A 21,522-nucleotide genomic window follows, 5' to 3' on the forward strand; every position below is an offset into this window, starting at 1 on the left:
AAAAATAAAAAAAGTAAAAGTACATATACATGGTTACAATAATTGTTTAAATTTATACCAATACTGTAATTAAAATGGAAAAATGCTCTAAGAAATGAAACAAAATAAATTGAGAAAGTGTCAACGTGGACCTAACAAGAGTATATTAGTGAAATTTTATATAAAGAATCAAATAAATTAGAGAAATGAGATGTCTATAATATTTTTACAACAAATTCTAAGTGGCAGGTTGTTATTGATTGTTATTGTTGGGGTAAAAAAGTAATCTTAGTGTTAGTTTCAAATTTGAACCAATAACAACTAACCACTTGTGATTTGTTGTAAAAATATTGTAGACGTAGCATTTCTCAATAAATTATACCCACAAAATGAAGATGAAATTTATTTTAAGAATTAAAAACCTGAAGAGATAAGTACAGACGTAGTCTCATGATCACTCTCTTAAAAAAAAAAACAAAATCTAATGTCCTATGCTACCCCAAGTCCCCACCTCAATTTGTTAAATGAATGAATGAAAAAGTTTAGGTATGCGATGTGACTCAGAATATAAAGCAATTACCAAGAATAAAATAAGAAGAAAGTAAAACAAAATTTGTTAAATGAATGAATGAAAAAGTTTAGGTATGCGATGTGACTCAGAATGTAAAGCAATTACCAAGAATAAAATAAGAAGAAAGTAAAACAAAATAGCTAGAATAATGAGAAAGTTAAAGAAAGAAACAAAGGTTTTAGAGAAGTACTGAACCTGAGGAACATACTCAGAGAGGAGAAGAAGGTCCAAAGTGTGGCAGTTACAACAAAGCTTTATAAAAAGACCTCTTTTTATGCTTTAAATAGAAAGTGGGGCAAAATTTTCAGCAATTAGTACAAGAAAAATTGAGGTTTGAGATTGAATATATATATATATATATATATATATATATATATATATATATAGTCTTTTGATTTCAGTTTTTTTTTTTTTTTTTTTTTTTGGGATAAGCTTGATATCAATTGTTTGATTGAGAGAGAGAGAGAATGTGTTTTTTCAACTCCTTTGAACGACAGATTAATGAGTTCTACAATCTAAAACTCCCATAAAGAATATGAAAGGTTAGTTCCAACATAAAATTTCTTTGTTCTAATAGCTTTTGTAATTATTTGTTAAAATTTGTGGTTTAATTAAGGATTGAGATAAGGTGCACCATGTGCAATTGCTCTCAATGGCTGAGATTGAGAGATGAAAAAAAAAATCTTTCAATCTCAACCACTTAATTAAATAGATTAAAAACATTAAAAATTAAATGGTAAAAACTTTTTTTGAGAGGAAAATGCGTAAGTGATCCCTTAATTAATACTCTTGGGGAAAGAGATGTCTTTTTGGTTAGAAGTAATGTTACAGTACACAACATTTTTTCACAATATATATATATATATATATTGAGAAACAAACTAGCTGCTAAACACACATACACACTTAATTACACTCTTTCACCAAGGTCAAACACATTACTTAACCCAAAGTACCACTACATTAGTTATTTTTAGTCAACATGTTTTTTTAAGTTTTTATGTGGGCTCATCATTGCCATTATATTAGTATCTATCATTCACAAATCATTATTCATTATTATGAAGGTTGTGTTTCGTTCGACGAAAAATATTTTTAAGTGAAAATATTTCAAGAAAAAAAAATATTTTTAAGTGTTTGGTTGCATTCCTAAAACTACCCCGAAAAATATTTCAAGTATTTGATTACATTCTTGAAAATGTTATGGAAATATATTTTCTACTATTTTCTCATATCTCAAGCATATATATAATTAAAAAAAAAAATAGATTAAAAAAATTGTGATTGGGAATTGGCAACGATTGGCCACTGGAGGAGACTGTGGGCGTTAGTAGGGGTGGTGTTTGGGCAGCAAACAGTGGGAATAGGAGGTAGAGATTCCGTCAATAAGTTTTTGGTAAAGCAAAAAAATGAAAGCGTAAATCAATTTTTGTCATACTTAGAGTGCGTTTGACGCACGTTTACGTTTCACCATTTTTTTTTTTTTTTTTTTTTTTTTGGTCAAGCAGTAACTTTTTGACTTTTCTGGTGTGAATAGTGCTTTTATGTACTGTTCATGAGTCCCACAAAATACACTTTTCAACAACTTTTTCATTAAAAATGGGTCCCACGATACTATTTACACATTTAAAAATTATTTTGCTACAGTGTTTTTCAGTTTTCAGTTTCAGTTTTCAGTTTTCAGCTGTATCCAAACGGACCCTTAGTCTCTATTGTCATTTCTTTTTCCTTATGTCATAAAAAAAACAAGGGAGGTTTTATAGCCACACAGCTTTGCCATTTTAGTAATAAAATAAGGCAGATCAAGTGAATTTATTCCCTAAGCATTAGGTACTGTATTATTGTTTTTAGTAAATTTTTTCTTCTACTTTTACCATCCAAAAAATAATAATAATAATAATTCTTTTTTCTCTCAAAAAGAAAAAAAAAAGGTGTAAACCCTCTCTTGCTTTTTTAAAAGCCTGTTCACAACAAGAAGTAACAAACAAACACTACACTCAAAGCTCAGTTTCTCGCTATTGCTATTGCTCTTGCTCTTTCTCTTTGCTAAGCTTCTCAGAGATAAACAACAATGTCGGCGATATTTTCTCACTGTACACCTATCACCTCAGACAAAGCCGCCTCTCTCTCCTCCTCATTTTCCGGTCACGATCTCTGGCGATCGGCCCAACTCCCCCGAAAGTTCTGCTCGACCATTTCGGTCTCTTCTCCGGCGAGCTCTCCGGCTTTACGATCATGGATCGCTTGCCAGATTTCCTCCTCCGCCGCCGCTACTTCGCCACTTTCTTCCTCCGTCAATGTCCAAGGTCAAACGCATGTCTCTTAATCTTTCGTTGATTACGAAGCTTTTTGTTTATAGTCTATCTGTTTGGGCCGATTCAATTTGATGTAGGGTTTATGGTGTTTGCTAATATGCTATAGAGGAAAGAAGAAAAAAACTTGAATTTGGGTTTAAGAATTGGAAAATAGTTAAGAGAGGTATAGGAATCTTTGTGTTCGTTGGACAATGCATGTTTATCTGTATCTGTTATTTAGGCTCCTTGTAATGCATGTCGTGATAATTGGGGTTTCTGATTGAAATTGAACATTAATGGACCAAAAAGGTTTTGAATTTATTTCGTTTTTGTTAGGGTTTAAGGTTCCTTGTTTTCGCATATTGTCGTTGTCTTTGTCATTTTATTTGAGGAATAAAATGTAAAAATGTGCTTCTTAATGGTTATTGATTTTAAGGGTGTGTTTGGATAAGATGCTGCAAAACGTTATTTTGGGTTTAATATGAGCGCTTGTAAAAAAGCTACGAGAAATTGCTGTTGTGAAACAGAGTTTTGGGTTTTAAAAAGTGCACTTTTATGCTCCCAAAACACCTAACCAAATGGATCCTTAGTTTCATTATTATTATTTTTTTTTTAAATCCAATGTGGTGTTTGAGTTTATATGAATTTTTGGGGGGAGAAACTTATTATCGATCAGAAAGGATCTTTTCAAGACTTTGGTGGTCAGTTTGTTAAAATTTGGTTTGATATGCTTGACTTTTAAAAAAGTGTTGGTAATTGGAAAATAGTCTAGAAGTGTTAAATATCCCTTATTTCTAAGCTGAATCTCATGAGTTTGATTTAAGAGGGTGTGTAATTTTCCTTGTAAAATGTCCTCTTTTGACACAATTTATTTGGGTTCCTTGTGTTACAGCGAAATCAGGGCAGAAGGATTTTCTGCACATTAGTGATTTTGACAAGGCTACTATTTTAAAGATCTTAGACCAGGCTGCAGAAGTCAAAGCATTGCTAAAATCAGGAGACAGGACATTCCTTCCATTCAAGGGGAAAACAATGGCGATGATCTTTGCAAAGCCATCCATGAGAACCCGAGTTTCTTTTGAGACTGGGTTTTCCTTGCTAGGAGGCCATGCTATATACTTGGGACCTGATGATATTCAGATGGGTAAGCGGGAGGAAACTCGTGATGTTGCTCGTGTTTTGTGTCGCTATAATGACATTATTATGGCACGGGTCTTTGCTCATCAGGTATGCTGGTGAGTTGTGGTCGTAAATTGATTTTTCTGGTTAATGTAATTGTTTGTAATTAATAGTAACAAAACTTGGTAATTATTGGATCTTATTAGTTTTAACTTTTTTCTTTTTATGTTTATGTTTTGGCTCTTCTCTTTTTTGGGAAGAAGAGGGGGGGGGGGGGGGGGGGGGGGGGGGAGGGTGGGTTGGGTGGTGTTGTCATTGGCATATATATATATATATATAAATTCTTTTATCATTGCAAAGTTACTTACACCATTCTTAAAGTAATTGATCTTGCACATTGTTTTACAAATGTAATTCCTTGTTCTATTTGCAGGACATTCTTGATCTAGCTAAATATGCAACTGTACCTGTTGTTAATGGCCTGACAGACTATAACCATCCCTGCCAAATAATGGCCGATGCCCTCACTATAATTGAATATATCGGTCATTTGGAAGGAACCAAGGTCAGTCCATAGTGCTGCTAGTTTAATGTTTAAATATGGTTGTTATTTATCTTGCCACATTCTGCATACAATGACTTGGTGTGTCTTTCCATTCTAATCTGATTTGATGAAAATGAAACATTCAGGTCGTCTATGTAGGAGATGGAAATAACATTGTACACTCTTGGTTGTTGTTGGCATCAGTTATTCCCTTCCATTTTGTTTGTGCCTGCCCTAAAGGTTTTGAACCAGATGAACAAACAGTTGAGAAGGCACGAAAGGCTGGAATCAGCAAGATTGAAATAACAAATGATCCAAAGGAAGCCGTTAGAGGAGCTGATGTTGTCTACTCAGATGTGTGGGCCAGCATGGGACAAAAGGAAGAGGCTGCCCATCGACGTCAAGTGTTTAAAGACTTTCAGGTATATGTCGTAATAATAATTTTATAAATAATTATATTAATATATAATAGTAAAAACCTTTTTTAATGCATGATTATGACGTATGAAATCGTTAACTTTTTGAAGAATATTTTTAGGTACTAATGTTTGTAGTTTAAATTGAAGTTTAGTAGTTTTTCTTGTACAAAAAAATAGGCATGTTTTTAAATTTCAGACGGAGACAAAATCGAGTAGATTATGTAAGACAAACAGAGAACAGAGATGTCCTTGTTGTGTATTATAATTAATAATACAAGTTGAGTGAGTTCTAGTTAAGCTCAATAGGTGTAGTCTCTTGTTGTTAAAAGATCTGGGACTCGAATCTTGCCTATACAAAAACCAATTGCTGTCTTAGCCTGACTATAAAGAGAAATCTTCATGGAGCAAATGCCATAGGTTGAAATTCTGTTGTGTTGATATTAGAGACTTTCGTCTTATAACAAGACCTAAAGTGCACCATGTAATGAGTCATAGTTGCTAAAAACATAGACATGATTTTTCCTATCAATGTTTTCTTATTAGTTACTTCAGCAGCAATATTTTTCATTCTATATGTATTGTAAAGTTTGTGATAAGATGGGGTGAGGGGACTTGCCAAGCAGTAGGAATGGTGGATCAACAATGTAGAAATTTTTTTTTATTACCACTTATATTTTTGCTCAGGAGGATGCAAGTTATCTTCTCTTCACTAGTGACACCAGCTTTAGTCAATGAGCTCTAGCTCAACTAGCACCTCCTATCCTTAGAAAAAAACTAGTGACACAAGCCTTAAATTTGACAAGGAAATCACCCGTGCTGTTCTGAGCACAAAAACAGGAAAGAAACAAAGCTTTTCAGTTTCCATGGAAATGAACTTTTCTGCTATTAGCAGTCTTTCTGTAAGATAGGTTTTTTTTTGCTTTGAAGAACTTCAGATCTCAGATGAAATCCTGAAAGTAATTGAGTGTGGCAGAAGTACTTTGTTAGTTGTTTTAAGTGAGGAAACCCATATTATTTTATTCTATTCTTGTTTTGCAACATGTGCAGGTTTTCTGCTGTAAGATGATATAAATGTGTTTCACCAGCATCTTTCATCTTTTCTTGTTTGAAGCTTGAAAAATATATATGGTGATGACATCAATTTATTGAATGTGTTCAAGCATGAAATGGTGCATGTTATATTGCATTACTGGTGACATATATAGTTCCTGTACTGTGCCATGACATTGGTGTACTGCAAATTGCATCATTGGTTGAACACTAATGAGATATTTTTGCTTGATATTATTTGCAGGTGGATGAAAATCTTATGAAGTTAGCAGGCCCAAAAGCCTACTTCATGCATTGCTTACCCGCAGAAAGAGGAGTTGAGGTCACTGATGATGTTATCGAAGCTCCAAATTCCATTGTCTTCCCACAGGCTGAGAATCGCATGCATGCACAGAACGCCATAATGCTTCATCTGTTTGGCTTGTAATTGCACATTAGCCCCACAAGTTGAAGTTGCTCAGTATTCAGCTTTAGCCGTCTACTAGGATTTTGTGGGTTAAGTATGTTTTTACTGTATCTTTTTCCCAATGTAGTGCTAGAACATCACAGCTCAATATATTGAGGTTTACTTTGAACTTCAATTGATGCTTATTTTGAAGACTATTCTAGTCTGTTGCATGTTGTTGGATTTTGTGGGTTTAGTATGTTTTTACTGTATCTTTTTCCCAATGTAGTGCTAGAACATCACAGCTCAATATATTGAGGTTTACTTTGAACTTCAATTGTTCCTTATTTTGAAGGCTATTCTAGTCTGTTGCATGTTGTTGGATTAAATTTTGTGAATCTCAATAACATCATTTTCCATCCTCTCTAAAATCTTCCCAACCAAGGGGACCATTTGTGGTGGGGAGGGGAGAGAATGTTGAAGAAGAAAAAGAAATACAACAGGTCTGGTTTCTTTACCAAAAGACATCTCATTCTATGCTATTTCATGGGGTTACAACTTGCAGGGTTACAACTTGTGTCCAGAATTTGTACAAGTGAGGAAAAAAAACTGCCTACAACTTGTTTATGAATTGTATTACTTAGTTTAGGAGATATAATACTAAAACTATCTACCGTTCTTCCACATTGAATCTATTCCAAGCCTCCTGGATGTAATAAACCAAAAAAAGAATATAGGTTAGCGAACTTTAAAAGATTTGGTAGATAAGACAGCCAAAATAATAATAATAATAATTCAGGACTCTTACTTAAAAGCCTAAATACCAAAGCCCAGATTGTTTCTTTAAAGTTTCTATCCTAGAGTCTCTCATGATCTAGCCAAACAGTTAAAAAATGCAAACCAGAAGAGAAAAGGCAGATATCTTGAGACATCTATATCTTCTCACAGTTCACACCTCAGACTGCTGAAGCCCTTTTTTACATGACCGAGGGATTTGCAGAACAATAGAATATCAATTGCACCATCCTTAGTGAGAAGCAGCAAAAGAAATCCAGGAACTAATTACAATCAACTTTGGGGTATCACTTTAGTTTTTGACTGGCTGTTGAGTATCAGTGAATGAATGCAAATGACAACCTACACATATTGCATTGTTCCGTGCAGTTTCTTATACTTAAATTTAATGCTTATGCAAAACCTAATCCAGATCTTCCACTTGATAATAATGCAAAAGATCAGCATCAGAAACACACCTTTAGAAGATCAAAAACCTTTTCACAAGTGTACTTTTGCTGAATGCTTGCACCCCTCTGCTGCAGCTTGTCAGGGTGAACAAAAAGAGTTGCTTTACGGTAAGCTTTCTTTACAGCATTAGTCGTAATAATATCTGTTAGAGGAATTGGCTGCCAACTACTATCAGGCCCAAGTATCTGCCAGTAAAAACATCTCGTTAAATCAAATACTGATTGAAATGCTTGAATTAATGCCAATGGAAGGTAGCTTGGATTAATGCCAATCAAATACTCATTATCAGCGCATATAAATAATTTAGAACATAAAGAGTCAATTTTCACCATGAGAAATTAAACATTTCTTTAATAGCAATATAGCAACTTTTATCTATTGCAACCAGATATGATTTGTACAAGCACAGAAGCAATTCTTTTTGTTGGTTGTGAAAGCATTTACAATGAAAATGCCAGCCTTGCGCGCCCGCCCCACCCCCCAAAAAAAATAAATAGATAAAATGCTGGTGATGTCTACACACGGGAGTGTTACCTTTGCCATTTTATCAGCATTCACCAGCAGAAAAAAAAAATCGCATGAGATTAGGAAAATAAAAAACAAAGAGAGATAGTATTTCAACAGAGAAAAGGATATTATATACATCAATTAGACTGGTAAAATATTAAATCAATGGCAGAGACAGTCAATAAGTCCTAAGAATCCAATTGTTATGCTATCCTATAAAAAATCAAGGTTAAGAAGTACCAAGCATGGGGATACAAGTTTGTAATAAAAAGTTAGTAGGGGTCTTGCACATACATATTGTAGGGTTGAAAGCAATGCCCTCAAGTTCCCTTCCTTCCCATTCGACCACCTTTTGACATCAGAATCAAGTGCTTCTGCTAATCTCTGCCATAAAATGAGATTCAGACAGTTAGACAACACTTCAGGTCTTAGCTGTAAGCGCAAGAATTTCTTGTCCTTAATAGAAAAAATCATTACATTTCTCTCAGCTTGCTCCTTCTGTGCAAGAAGATCACGCATATTCTTCTCTGCAAGAGCTTTTGCCTGAAGGAAACCAGAAAATGCATTAAGCAAGCATGTTACATGCTAAAATATCTGTATATCTGAATCTAAGCAAAAGCAGGAAGCATACTGCGCGTTCTACTATTCTTTGATGCCTCTCAGACCTGGCTCTACACCTCTGAACTGATTCACCATTAGATTCACCATTAGATCCATCAAATCTCTCAGTAGAGTGGGAAGCTTCATCAAGAAAATATAAATTGTTCAGAAGTGGGAAAGCAGGAATTAGTTAAATCTTCACATTAATCAATAACCGAGGCATATATCAAATGCTATTATAGGGGTGGTGGGACTCACAATATGACCCGCCACCATGACTTGAAGAATTGGGGTATCTTGAATTGCTGGTAGGACATGAGTTTCTTTGTTGTAGATCCTGCAGGAATTTCTATCAACTATTAATTTGTCATGTCACAAGTTTCATGGGAAAGGAGTGATACAAGATTTAGCAGAGAGACTCACATTGGCCGAAAAGCTCTGCCTCATTCCATTATCTCTGGAAGCACCAGAAAGTTTCTCACCAACAAACTTTTCAGCCTGGTTTCTTGCCTTGAATGCAGCCTTCTCAGACAGTGCTTTTTCTAGGGCACGCTCTCGAGCCTCTAAAGTTGCTCTCTCTACAGCAGCACGTTCAGCTTTAAGTTTGGCTTCCATAGCAGCCTTCTCAGCTGCCGACTTTTCATTAACCTCAGCAGAAGTCTTCCCCAACTTTTCTCGGGCCTCTGCCATTACCCTTCGACGAGTTTCAGCAGCTGCTCTCTCCGCAGCAGCCTTTTCTGCTCTTTCTCGGGCTTCAGCAAATGCCCTTTCACGAGCTTCACGGATGGCTCTTTCAACAGCCATCTTCTCTCTTTCTCTTTCCTTCTCCCTCTCTTTTGCTTCATCTATTTTTTTAAGGTGCTCCTTTTCCAATTCCACTTCCTTTTGCAAAGTATCATTACTTTCCTTCTCTTCCATTGTCAGGGTTGATTGATGATTCTGCTCACATTTGTTGGTAATCTGGGTTATTTTGATCTCCTCAGTTGTTTCCTTACTTTTTCTTTCGCCTTCAATCAAGCTGGGTTGCTCAGTTTGGTTCAGTTTGTTCTTATCATCATCCCATCTATCCTCATGAGAAGAGGTAGAAATATTCACTTCTTCTTCCTGATCTGCAGAAAATTCAACTTCCTTGACATTCTCATAAATTTCCCCCAGTTCAGGATCCATTTCTTCAATGTTCCTTCCCAGATTGCAGACTATTTTTTGTTCTTCCGCATTTTGGTCAGGTTGTTTTTGCCCAAAGCTCATGTCAGTTTTAACAAAATCTACCCCATTCAAGTAAAAAACAATGGTCTTTATTGTATCTTCCATTTGCTGCTTCATCTCAGAGTGTATAAAGGCATCTTGAGGAAAACCATCTGTTTCAAGTATCTCCTTATCCTCAATGTCATTTTCTTCTTTAACTACTTCTGTCTCTTTTCCATTCTCTTTGTGTTCAAAGGAAGCTGTATTTACCTCTACTGTACTCCTGTTCTCTTCATGTACAGGCACCTCTGGATTTAATTCCACATCTTTCTTGTTTTCAATATGTCTGCTTGCTTCCTGATTTTTGCTTAGGTTCTCTCTTTCATCCTGCTTACATCCCTCAACATTTTTCTCATAATGAAGAGCTTGTTCGGCCTCTTTCACCACCCTTTCATCTTTGACTGCTTGTTCATTTTCTATATGTCTGCTCACTTCCTGATCTTTGCTTTTGTTCTCGCTTTCATCCTGCTCGCACCCACCATCAGTCGCCTCAAGACTTTTCTCCTGATGAAGAGCTAGTTCGGCCTCTTTCACGACCTTTTCATCTTTAACTGCTTCTGTCTGTCTTCCATTCTCCTCCTGTTTAATGAAAGCCTTATTTACTTCAATTGTACTCCCATCTTCTTCTTGTGCTGGTACCTCTAAAATTAATTCCACATCTCCATCATTTTCTATATGCCTACTGGCTTCCTGACTTTTGCTTAGGTTTTCACTTCCATCCTGCTTACATTTATTATCAGTTGCCTCAAGATTGATCTCCTCATAATTAAGAGTTTCTTGGGCCACTTTCAATCTCTTCTCTTCTATCCATTTGTAAATCTCATTTTGTCTCTCCACTTTTTCTTCAATCTGATCAGTATCACCTTTAAATAACTCCTCATTTTCTCCAGCTTCTTGAAGCTTCTCGTTCCCTTCCAACTCATCAGTATCTTGAAGACTATTCCTAGTTTCTTCTTCATTGGGGAAGTCATTAAATCTTATCTTAGTTATTGACTGTTCATGAATTTTGTCTATACACTTTTCAGTTTCTTCCTCCCTGAGGGCATCTTTCTGCTCCTTGCCAATTTCCAGTTTGCAAGCCTCCTCAGTGTCTTCTCGCTTGTGGGCATCCTCTGGTTCCTTCTCAATGTCTTCCCCCTCAAAAGCCTCTTTTGCATTTTTTTCAGTTTTTATATACTCCTGAGACTCTATTTGCCTCTTCATGTTTTCATTATCCTCAAACTCTTGGGTCTCGATGTTTTCCTTCTCAATGTCTTCCTCCTCACAAACCAGTTTTCCTTTCTTTTCATTTCCTAACAACTCCTGAGCCTCAATTTGCCACTTCATGATTTCATTTTCCTCATACTTTTGGGTCTCAATGTTTTTCACAAAATTTATTGGTTCCTGAAGATCTCCTGGTTTTTCTTCAAAAGTTTCCTGTTCATGGCATGCTTTTACTTTCTTCACATTTTCTACCCACTCTTGAGCCTCTGTCTGCCTCTTCATGTTTTCATTTTCCTCAAACTCTTGGGTCTCAATATTTTCCACAAAATTCATTGGTTCTTGAAAATCTGTAAGCGTCTCTTCAAAAATTTCCTGTTCATGGGATGCTTCTACTTTCTTCACATTTTGTACCCACTCTTGACCCTCTATCTGCCTCTTCACGTTTTCATTTTTCTCAAGCTCTTGGGTCTCAATAGTTTCCACATAATTCATTGGTTCGTGAAAATAAGTTAGTGTCTCTTCCCATTTTTCCTGCTCATGAGATACTTCAACTTTCTTCTCAGATTTATTTTGCTCCTGTACTACTCTTAATCTCTTCTCATTTTCTTCCAGATCAAAAACCTGTTGAACTGATTTTAATTCGCCTACATGTTCTATCTTCTCTTGCTTACAAGCCTCCTCAAATGTATTTGCTCTCTGGCTACATTCTTCTGGCTTCTCAAAGCACTCTTTCTTTGTCTTATCTGCCTGCTCAAACTCCAACATTGTTTCTTTGTGTTTAACTACCGTCTCAAATTCATAAAACTGTTCTTCTGCATCCCAAACTTCTGCTGCTTCCTGCATATGATCTGCTTGAGTTGGTTTCAATTCCCTCTCACAAGTTTCTCCTACAGCTGCTTCAGTGCCAAGAGTTTTTTCCCTGACTCTGAAGTCTGGAGTTACATGACCTGCTCTCTCCATGTTTTGCTTTCTCATACCAGCAGAATCTTGCACTGGAGCATCCTCTTTTTCATATAAATCCTTCTTTTTGGATCGGTTTGCCTTGTCTGCAATTTTGCCCTCCCTTCTCTGCTCAGCTTTCAGACCATCATTAGAGCTCAGTTTCACATGACTTTGAAAGCCTTCCTTCTTTCTTGCCATTGATTCTTTTGCAATCTTCATTCTTGCTTGAGCCTCCTCTATTGCCTTTTTCAAAGCAGCCACAGATGCAGCAGCAACTGAATTTACATCTACTTCCTCATCAAAGCATGGTGGTGAAGAAACATGTCCAGCACTTTCAAAGTCAGTTCTGGAAAAACCAGACTTAGAAGCCATTGGTCTCTTAGAAGCACCCTTGCTATCACATGAGTCAGGCAGTGTGCTTGAAGATGGGGAGACTTTCGAAGAATGTGCTCCATGGCCATATTCATATGCACTAAACAACATATCGATTGAATTGGACCTACTCCGATTAGAGTTATTTTGAAGTGCAGCACCACCTCTGGACCTCTGTTTGCTAGCACCACTAGCAGGAAGATCTGTCACAGCTTTTGTGGAATGAATGCCTTCAGTTGTTATCCTGTCACTGAAATTTTTGTTAAGAAACACATCATTTACCGCAGAGGTTACTGGCTTATTGCTGTCATTCATCTGCAAGGGGCTTCTTTCATCAATTAAACGTGGATCACATGAGTTAGGCAGTGGGCCTGAAAATGGTGAAACTTTCAAAGAATGTGCTCCATGAACATGTTCATTTACACCAAACAACATATCGATTGAATTGGACCTGCGCTGATCAGACTTATTTTGAAGTGCAGCACCACCTCTGGACTTCTGTTTGCTACCACCACTAGCAGGAAGATCTGTCACAACTTTTGTGGAATGAATGCCTTCAGTTATCCTGTCACTGAAATTTTTGTTAAGATGCACATCATTTTCAGCAGAGGTTACTGCCTTATTGCTGTCATTCATCTGCAAGGGACTGCTTTCATCAATTAAATGTGTATCACATGAGTTAGGCAGTGGGCCTGAAAATTTTGAAACTTTTTTCAAAGAATGTACTCCATGGCCATATTCATTTGCACCAAACAACATATCAATTGAATTGGACCTACGCTGATCAGAGTCATTTTGAAGTGCAACACCACCTCTGGCCTTTTGTTTGCTAGCACCACTAGCAGGAAGATCTGTCACAACTTTTGTGGAATGAATGCCTTCAGTTATCTTATCACTGAAATTTTTGTTAAGATACACATCATTTATGGCAGAGGTTGCTGGCTTATTGCTGTCAGTCTTCTGCAAGGGAGTGCTTTCATCAATCAAACGCATATCACACAAGTTAGGCAGTGGGCCTGAAAATCGTGAAACTTTCACAGAATGTGCTCCATGGTGATATTCATGCATATCAATTGAATTGGACCTACGCCGATCAGACTTATTTTGAAGTGCAACACCACCTCTAGATTTCTGTTTGCCAGCACCACTAGCAGGAAGATCTGTCACAACTTTTCTGGAATGCATGCCCTCAGTAATCCCATCGCTGACTTTTTTGTTAAGATACACATCATTTACTGCAGAGGTCACTGGCTTATTTCCGTCAGCCATTTGCAAAGGAGTGCTTTCTTCAATTAAATGTGTATAACCAGGAACAGCATGAAGCTGAGCTATGTGGGTTGTTACATTTGTCCCATTTTTTCCTCCTTGATTGACTTTATTGTATGACATGTTGTACTTCTTCACACTATCAAATGACTGATAAGATGCCTCATGGGAAGATCTGTCACCACTAGCAGGAAGATCTGTCACAACTTTTGTGGAATCCAAATGATCCTCCACTTTCGAAGGTGGTCCTCTTTCAGCTGGAGTCCTCCTACATGATAACAAATAGAAATAACAACATATGGTCAATTCTCTACCTATACAAGTGGACCAATTCTGAAGAAAACTAGTTCATCCCTCTCAATGTCATTGCAGACATGAAGAAATAAGAAAATGCAATAACATAGTAAGGGAAAAGAAAATGAGGTAGAATACTCTACTAAACGGTGCACTATAAGATATTTGTGAAAATTTATGATAAACATCTAACAATACAAGCTTATAAGAATCAAATCTATGTCAATTTCTTCAAGTTAGAAACAAAGGACCACATCAAACAAAAAATCCAGCATAGAAAATAATTTTTTTTTTTTTTTTTTAAATCAAAAGAGTGACACTCCGAGAATGACAGATAACAATTCTCCTACGCATCCATTAATATTTCAAAGCAGAATTGCTGTCATAGTATGTTTTGGTTCCAAAAGTAAGCATATGCTCCAGAATGAAAGTGTGTTTTCTTCTTTCAGATTCTTCATAAAAAATAACAAGTTAACAAATAATAAACTCTCTCTCTCTCTCTCTCTCTCTCTCTCTCTCTCTCTCCCCCCCCCCCCCTTCTTTGTGTTCCCTTCCCGATTCATATTCTGTGAATAAATCATAGAATATGAAATTGACAAACTATTCCGAAACTTTCTTGATATTGCATCAACAAAACAAGAACACGGTTCGGATTATCCTCACTCTTTCACAAACTATTCCGAAAATTCTTGAAATTTACATCAACAAAACAAGAACACGATTCGGATTATCCCAACTCTTTCACAAACTATTCCTAAACTTCTTGAAATTGCATTAACTGAATAAATAGTTTCTAAAACGCAAATATCAAAACGAAGCGAAAATCCAACTTCGTTGTAACTCAAATCCCCATTTTGCAAATACATAACTCAAAAACCCATTTAAAGAAATAACACACAAGAAAATTTTATATGAAGAAAAAAAAAAAAAAACTTTTTTTAACTAACATCAATTGGACCAAACGGACAAATGTAACACGTTTTCACTACTGAGTTCCAACCTTACAAAACTTATTTCCCCCAAAACTTTCTTTTCCAATAATTTCTCAGAAACCAAACAGAGCTTACAAGCTCAAAAAAAGAAAAAAGCACAGTATCTGTTCCCAAAAACGAGAACATAGCTGTGAATGCACAATATTCGCCATTTTCAAGAAGAAATACAAAGATACAGAGACAAAGATGTGATCTGAGGCAAAGATTTTGAGCTTACCGCGCTTTCTGAGAAGAGCTATTCTTCTTCTTCTTCTTTGGCTCAGAGATGAGTTCCTCATACGAAACAGCATAATCGAACTCTTCAAAGCCACCGAAAACATTTGAGTAATCGAGTTTCGAGCTCCGAGCAGCATCAGCATCAGCATCATCAGCCGAAACGTTTCTTTCATTCAGCGCTGGGATATCAAGAATCGGAATCGAGCAGGCTCGAGAAGCTTCGCCGAATATCTCGCTGTAGTCCTGAATCCGAGACGAGATGTTCGGAGCCCCGAACTTCGACGAAGTTGCGGAGAAAACGCCGTCGTATATGGATTTTGAGCTGAAGCTATGGCCGCTGGAGAGTTTCTTGGAGATAGTAGCAGAGGACGCTTGGTACTCCATTGTTAGCGAGCGTTTAGGGTTTGTTCATGCGTTTCGTTTCGTTTCGTTTCGTTTCGTTCCTCTTCTTGGTCTTCTTCTTCTTCTTCTCTCTGTGTGCTTTCTCTGCTGAAAGCAGAGTCAGACACGGAGAAGAAGAAAGAGGACCGAGAAAATGTCAGAGCTAAAATGAAAAAACAAGAGGGGAGATTTTGCCGAGAAATTGAGGGTTAAAAAAATTGCGGTTTTAACCGTCACGTGTAAAACTAAGCAAAAAATTACCCCTTGGTTTGAGTTAATGTCATTATACTATTCAATTTTTTTTTTTTTTCAAAAAAATCAATTTTGTCTCAAAGTACAAATATCACTTAATAATGTTTGATAATTTCTTTATATATATATATATATATATATATATGTGGGGCCCGAAGTCTGAGGTCCCAGCCCACTTTGTATTAAGGGCCCAAAGCCCAGGTCGAGGAGCTCTACTGCCGAGGACGCGCAATGAAAGCTCCTTGAAGGCCGAAGGATGTGGCTGAGGACAATCTCACGCTCAACACCTCATAAAAACGCCTGAAGAAAAGGACAAACTCAGTACAAGAGCAGTACAAGCTAGAAAGCTGCCAACACCATAACGTGGAGCCCAGCACCTGACAAGCCCATACCCTATACCATGCTATCCAGCTTTTCCCAACCATTCTGACGTGAAGATTGATAGGACGAGTAACTGCCCCAAACAAGGAGAAACTGACACGTAGATGAAGAAGGGAAATCGAATATTAGTATAAAAGGGAAAAAATGAGGAAAAAGGGGGGGGGGGGGGAGAGGCCCCGAAAAAAGAAGAAAGAAGGAGGAGGAATGGTGAGAATGTGATGCTCCTCGGACTAATTCCGATGAGTCAAACCTTCCAAACTACATTGATGCAAGGCTCAGCTATACAGTCCAAACTCATCTTTGTATGACCACTCATGAAACCGGGACCAGACCGAAACCCAGCGCCCAAAGGCAGGCCTTTCCAAACCCACTCTCTACAAATCATATTGTTCGGGCCCTTTACACACGAGCCCAACATCAACCTTGGGTCGTTAAAAATCGTGTCCCTACAATATATATATATAATTTTTTTCATTTCTAACTATCTACACACCCCTTATTTGGTTTAAGGGATTTTATATTACTCTCAACATCTAAATTACAAGAAATATGATGTTTGGTAATTTAAATATTTGAAAATATAACTATTTATATGTTTGGTTTTATTAGAATTCTAATAAGAATCATGAGAGTATGAGATGTTTATATTTGATTTATGTTTTAAAATTTTTAAGATTTATTTCTTTTTTTCAAAATCTCTTTTAATTCATATTAAGTCCTTTTTTTAATCTTCCTTAAAGTAAAAAAAAATAAAAAAAAAATAAATAAAAAAAAAACATAAACCATAAATTATTAAAATTATTGTACAACATTAAATGCCAAGTATAACCCAAAAAATTATTTAAATTGTCAATTTATAATAATAATTATTGTTATTTAATTTTATTTCTATTGATTAAATGGTAAAAGGAAATGGGTAAAATTTTAGTTTATAAAAATAGTAACTTTTTTTTTTAATTCACATTTCTACAAAAAAAAAAAAAAAAAAAAAAAAAGTTGAGTGGGAATCTAAATTTTCGCAAGAATCCTAAAATGGGGGCTCAAGTGTGTAATCATTGGCCCCATGCTTCAAGATACATTGCTGCTTAAGTTTTTTGGTAACGTTTGGATATTATCAGCACACAAGGAGACGTACTATTACTAAATTACCTCTTGATACTTGGTTCAAAATAATAGGTTTTTTCAAAAAAAAAATTACCGCTGTACCATACTCACTGGTGGTCTTGGTTGTATTTAGTATTAGCCTAAAACTTTTTTTTTTTTTTTTTGTGTTTTCCCAAAAAAAAAAATGTTAGTTTTTTTTGTATTTTCCCAAAAAATAAAAACTGTTACATATTGGCTGAATCGGCGTTTTTTTTTTTTTTTCTTCTTATTTCATGGTGTGTGACCCGTGACCGGTAGAGCCCTTCTTTTTTTTTTTGAGAGTGAGAGACAGAAGTGATTTTTGACGCTCATTGTAGTATTAGCTGTTGTCGTGTTGCATGGACTGTTGTTTCGTTTCGGCTTCGCTAAGTTTGCTTCTTCACACGTCCAACCTGTCAATCAAACACGAGATACAGACTATGGGTATTTTAGTCATTACGTCAAACACTTAAACTTTAGCTGTAGCGCTCAAACGCTTAAACTTGAGCGCTACAGCTGTGGATTCTCTTGTGACGTGGCGAGCTGATTGTTTCCTTCGTGTGTGTATATTAATTAATGGGTTCTAATAAGTTCAATTGATAAAGTTTTTGATAAAATATTTTGGACTTCAATTTTTGTCTACACTAAAAAATGATTGATATTTTAATTTGATGATATATTATATACTATATATTCTCCTTGTTTTGTTTGTTTTTGTAGTTTTAATTTTATATTGTTGTTGTTTTCATAAATTTCATCGACCAAAGATGTTCAACCGGTGATAGATGCTTTCTTTTTTTCTTTTCTTTTTTTAATTGGCTTTTAGTTTTACCGTTGTGATTGTGATTTTGGACAAGTCATCGTTTTTCCCGTTGTTATGATTACTATTTTTTTTTTTTTTTTGAGAAAAGTTATGATTACTATTTATTGAACAGTTCTTTTTGTTTCTTTGTTGTGTGTTTAATCAAGGGGTGAATCCAAAAACCACCAACCAAATAAAAGAAAAAAATTTTGTGGTGGGAATTTGCTATCTCAGTTTGTCTTGCATTTATTTGGTTTAAGATTGAATTAAATAAAACTTAACTTTGAGTTTAAACAAGTTGGCTTATAAGAAAAAATTAACCGTTTACTTGTAGTTTAGATCAATTATCATTCATTATTTGAAATAATAAGATTCAATTAAAATCACTCACCTAAAAAACTTCCTAAAGAATTATTATCTCTTTATAATCATTATAATGTTTTCAAATTTTAAATTTCCATCAGCTAGATCCACTCCTAACACCAAGTTAATTACAATTTAATTTCACATAAAGGTAAATTTTACATATTTTGTACAAAAAATTCTACAATTACATAAGAAACAATTACAATATGATGTTAATTTTGCAATTCGAACTTTTTCCCTTTTAAACTCGTGATTTTTTAATTTTTTTAAGAGTCTGTTTAGATACTATTTATTTGCTGAAAGCTGAAAACTGAAAACTTATTACTAAAAACACTGTAGCAAAAATAATTTTTTAAAGGCAAAAACACTATAGCAAAACCTATGGCTGCGTTTTTCAGTTCTTGATAATTCGTGAACAGTACCCATAGGACCCATTAAAAAAACGCAAAATGCGGAAAACTCTATACGCAAACGCACGCTAGCGTGCGTTGCCTAAGGATTATTAGGCTTTTTGCATTTTTTGGCTGGGTCCTATGGCACTGTTCATAACCCAACCAAACTTTAAAAAACGCACATAAGCATGTTAGTCATGGATCCCACGACATTATTTATAGTTTAAAAATTATTTTACTATAGTATTTTTAATAATAAATTTTAAATTTTTAGTAAAATAAACAATATTCAAATACACCCTAAGACTTAAGAAAACCTTTGGTATATCCCATTGGTCACCTGTTTTTTTCTTTTTTTTTTAATAAAGTTGAGGATTCTTTGTCGTTTCGGATAAACGAAGCTACAGATTCTAGTATGGCAAATTGGCAATTATATGAGATTCTCAAACGTTCGAAAAATTTCAAATCCCAATACCTACACATGCATGGATGGGGACTAGACACATTAGACATACTCACAGGGTAATAATGGTGGGGAATTGGGACCATGAAGTGTGGTCACACCCACCAAATACAACATGCCATATGGTACAAAATATATATTTTTACTTGCCCACCGACCTGTTTTACACAGTTATAACATTATTATTATTCTTTTGTGCAGTATCACACAAATTCTTTTATTAAATTTTATTCACGGTAAAACAGAAAACTGAAACAGTAATTGAAACTATGATTTGTTGCTTTTTTGCGTGTTGAAAATGTATAAAATAATGTCTGTAATAAGTTTAACTCATTTTATTTTTTTGTGGAGTTGTGGTTCTTTTTTTTTTTTGCATCAAAAAGAACCACAACTCCACAAAAATTGAAAGTGTCATTACGTGGAAAGGCCGTTGGGTAGCACGATAAATTGTTGGGCAAAGATGGTCGTTACAGTACGTACATATTCTTATATGTCATCTCAATAACCATAAAATCTTCCAAGGCAGTAATTATTGACTCCACGTTCTATAGGTGAAAAATTACGAAACTTCGATTTTTTTTTTTTTTTTGGTCACATTAAAAGCAGAATAAATGTTTCTCGAAAAAAATATAATAATAAAAGCAGAATAAATGAACAGAGATATTCTTGAGTTTTGGGCAATGGCCCCCCCCCCCCTTTTTTAATAAATATTAATATATTACTGTAGGGTCACGTTCCGGAACGAACTAAAATGGTAGTTGGGTCAGGACGTGAATGGGCCCATACAATATCATTTGTAGAGAGTGGGTTCAAAAGGCCAAGCCGTGGTTACTCGGCGGTGATTTTGTTAAGGTATTTATGCATGGTTCAGGTGTATTCACCTCTGAAGCCCTTTTTTCTTTCCGTGGGACTAGGGAGGCCCCCCCTTTAGGTTACATATTTTTTCTTTTATACTCGCATGCGTTCAATTTCCTTCGTCCACGTGTAGGGTCGACCTTTCCAAGACTGATACTTGTCCCATCAGTCCCAGACCCAAGTCGTTGGGAGTAGTTGATAAAGCTAAAGGACATGGCTCTGTTAGGTGTAAAGTTCTGTCGGGGAAAAGTAGTAAGGACAGCCTTTCCTAGATATTTCAGATTTTCTTTCAAGATTGTCCTTATGCCGCTTTTGCCCCTTTTCTTGGTGGAGCTTTGGGCCAGCCGAGGGCTGCACCGTCCTCGGCCGCTTTTTCGGGCCCATTTGTGCTTTGCGCTAATGAGCTTGGACTACCACCTTCTTCGGCTTGGGCCTTAAAGCTTCCCGCGAACAAGTGGGCCTGGCCCATATATTGTTGGGCCCCACAATTACTAATTTTAGTAATTTGGTTCAATAAAATGACACTTGTTTCTTTAACAATATCATTAATACTATTAAAGGTCATAAATAAATTTATTGATCTAAAATTTAAACCCAACAGCAAAAATTACTAATAACAAAATTAAAAAATATTAAACTCAATCAACCCATTTTACCCAACACAAACAACCTAAGCCTTTAAAAATTTTAAACAAAATAATTTTGCTTTTGCTTAGCTGCAAATGCATGCATCAAAGGCTTGTGCTTACATTTTCAGTTTCTATCACCGCTACGGAGCAAACTTTTCAATTATGAATATCATCAAAATTGACCCTTGCAACTAAATGTAAAATGAGTTTTTGATAGACGCTATGATGTTATTTATTGAAAAATACATCACTGTGACAATTGTACGTATTCAATCATAAATGACTTTGAAAACTTAAAAAAAAAAATGTTGAATTCTCTTTCTTATAATTGATTGCATTATAATGTATCAACGTACAACAATTTTGTGTCTTTATTGATGATTTGTTAATATTAAATTATACCTATACGAAGTTTCATAATGATTTTTTTTATATATATACTTTTGCCTTCTTAATTCTAAGTACTAAGTCCCTCCTTCCTTCACACGAATGTCTAGCAATGATGCTGTTGCTTTAATCTCCTTTTTCTTTTTTCTCCTTTTCCAATAGAAGCTATATTTTAGGGAGCTGGGGAGTGGGGACTGTGCCGTGGCTTTTAAGTCTTGCCCTAATGAACTCTTGGACTGGATTTGCCTT

General features: G+C 35.6%; 2 protein-coding genes across 3 annotated transcripts; one reads left to right on the forward strand and one right to left on the reverse strand.

Annotated features, from left to right (window-relative positions):
• The first annotated feature begins 2,515 nt into the window (after window positions 1-2,515).
• LOC126712280 (ornithine carbamoyltransferase, chloroplastic) lies at window positions 2,516-6,708 on the forward strand. The gene is made up of 5 exons (XM_050411548.1): window positions 2,516-2,856; window positions 3,737-4,071; window positions 4,397-4,528; window positions 4,654-4,929; window positions 6,221-6,708. Exons 1-5 carry the CDS (start codon window positions 2,622-2,624, stop codon window positions 6,401-6,403), a joined length of 1,161 nt encoding a protein of 386 aa, XP_050267505.1. The 5' UTR covers window positions 2,516-2,621; the 3' UTR covers window positions 6,404-6,708.
• A 162-nt stretch (window positions 6,709-6,870) lies between these two features.
• LOC126712278 (auxilin-like protein 1) lies at window positions 6,871-15,762 on the reverse strand. Of its 2 annotated transcripts, none has more exons than XM_050411546.1 (8): window positions 15,245-15,762; window positions 9,137-14,006; window positions 8,972-9,050; window positions 8,745-8,854; window positions 8,591-8,656; window positions 8,408-8,497; window positions 7,615-7,791; window positions 6,871-7,067 (listed from the first exon to the last, which is right to left on the reverse strand). In XM_050411546.1, exons 1-8 carry the CDS (start codon window positions 15,625-15,627, stop codon window positions 7,032-7,034), a joined length of 5,811 nt encoding a protein of 1,936 aa, XP_050267503.1. In that variant the 5' UTR covers window positions 15,628-15,762; the 3' UTR covers window positions 6,871-7,031. The 2 variants fall into 2 exon arrangements, with proteins under 2 accessions (XP_050267503.1, XP_050267502.1); XM_050411545.1 differs by having other exon boundaries at window positions 9,137-14,009.
• Window positions 15,763-21,522: the final 5,760 nt, after the last annotated feature.

This window comes from Quercus robur, chromosome 2, assembly GCF_932294415.1.
Source record: "Quercus robur chromosome 2, dhQueRobu3.1, whole genome shotgun sequence".
Lineage (NCBI taxonomy): Eukaryota > Viridiplantae > Streptophyta > Magnoliopsida > Fagales > Fagaceae > Quercus > Quercus robur.

What these genes read in the sequence shown, in the direction of transcription:
- LOC126712278 (XM_050411545.1), bottom strand. Translation starts at nt 15,627, where the DNA reads ATGGAGTACCAAGCGTCCTCTGCTACTATCTCCAAGAAACTCTCCAGC. An exon ending in AAAGAATAGTAGAACGCGCA is followed by an intron (nt 8,657 to 8,744) that starts GTATGCTTCCTG and finishes GGTTTCCTTCAG; the next exon opens with GCAAAAGCTCTTGCAGAGAA. An exon ending in AGGAGCAAGCTGAGAGAAAT is followed by an intron (nt 8,498 to 8,590) that starts GTAATGATTTTT and finishes ATTTTATGGCAG; the next exon opens with AGATTAGCAGAAGCACTTGA.
- LOC126712280 (XM_050411548.1), top strand. Translation starts at nt 2,622, where the DNA reads ATGTCGGCGATATTTTCTCACTGTACACCTATCACCTCAGACAAAGCC. An exon ending in GTCATTTGGAAGGAACCAAG is followed by an intron (nt 4,529 to 4,653) that starts GTCAGTCCATAG and finishes TGAAACATTCAG; the next exon opens with GTCGTCTATGTAGGAGATGG. An exon ending in AAGTGTTTAAAGACTTTCAG is followed by an intron (nt 4,930 to 6,220) that starts GTATATGTCGTA and finishes TATTATTTGCAG; the next exon opens with GTGGATGAAAATCTTATGAA.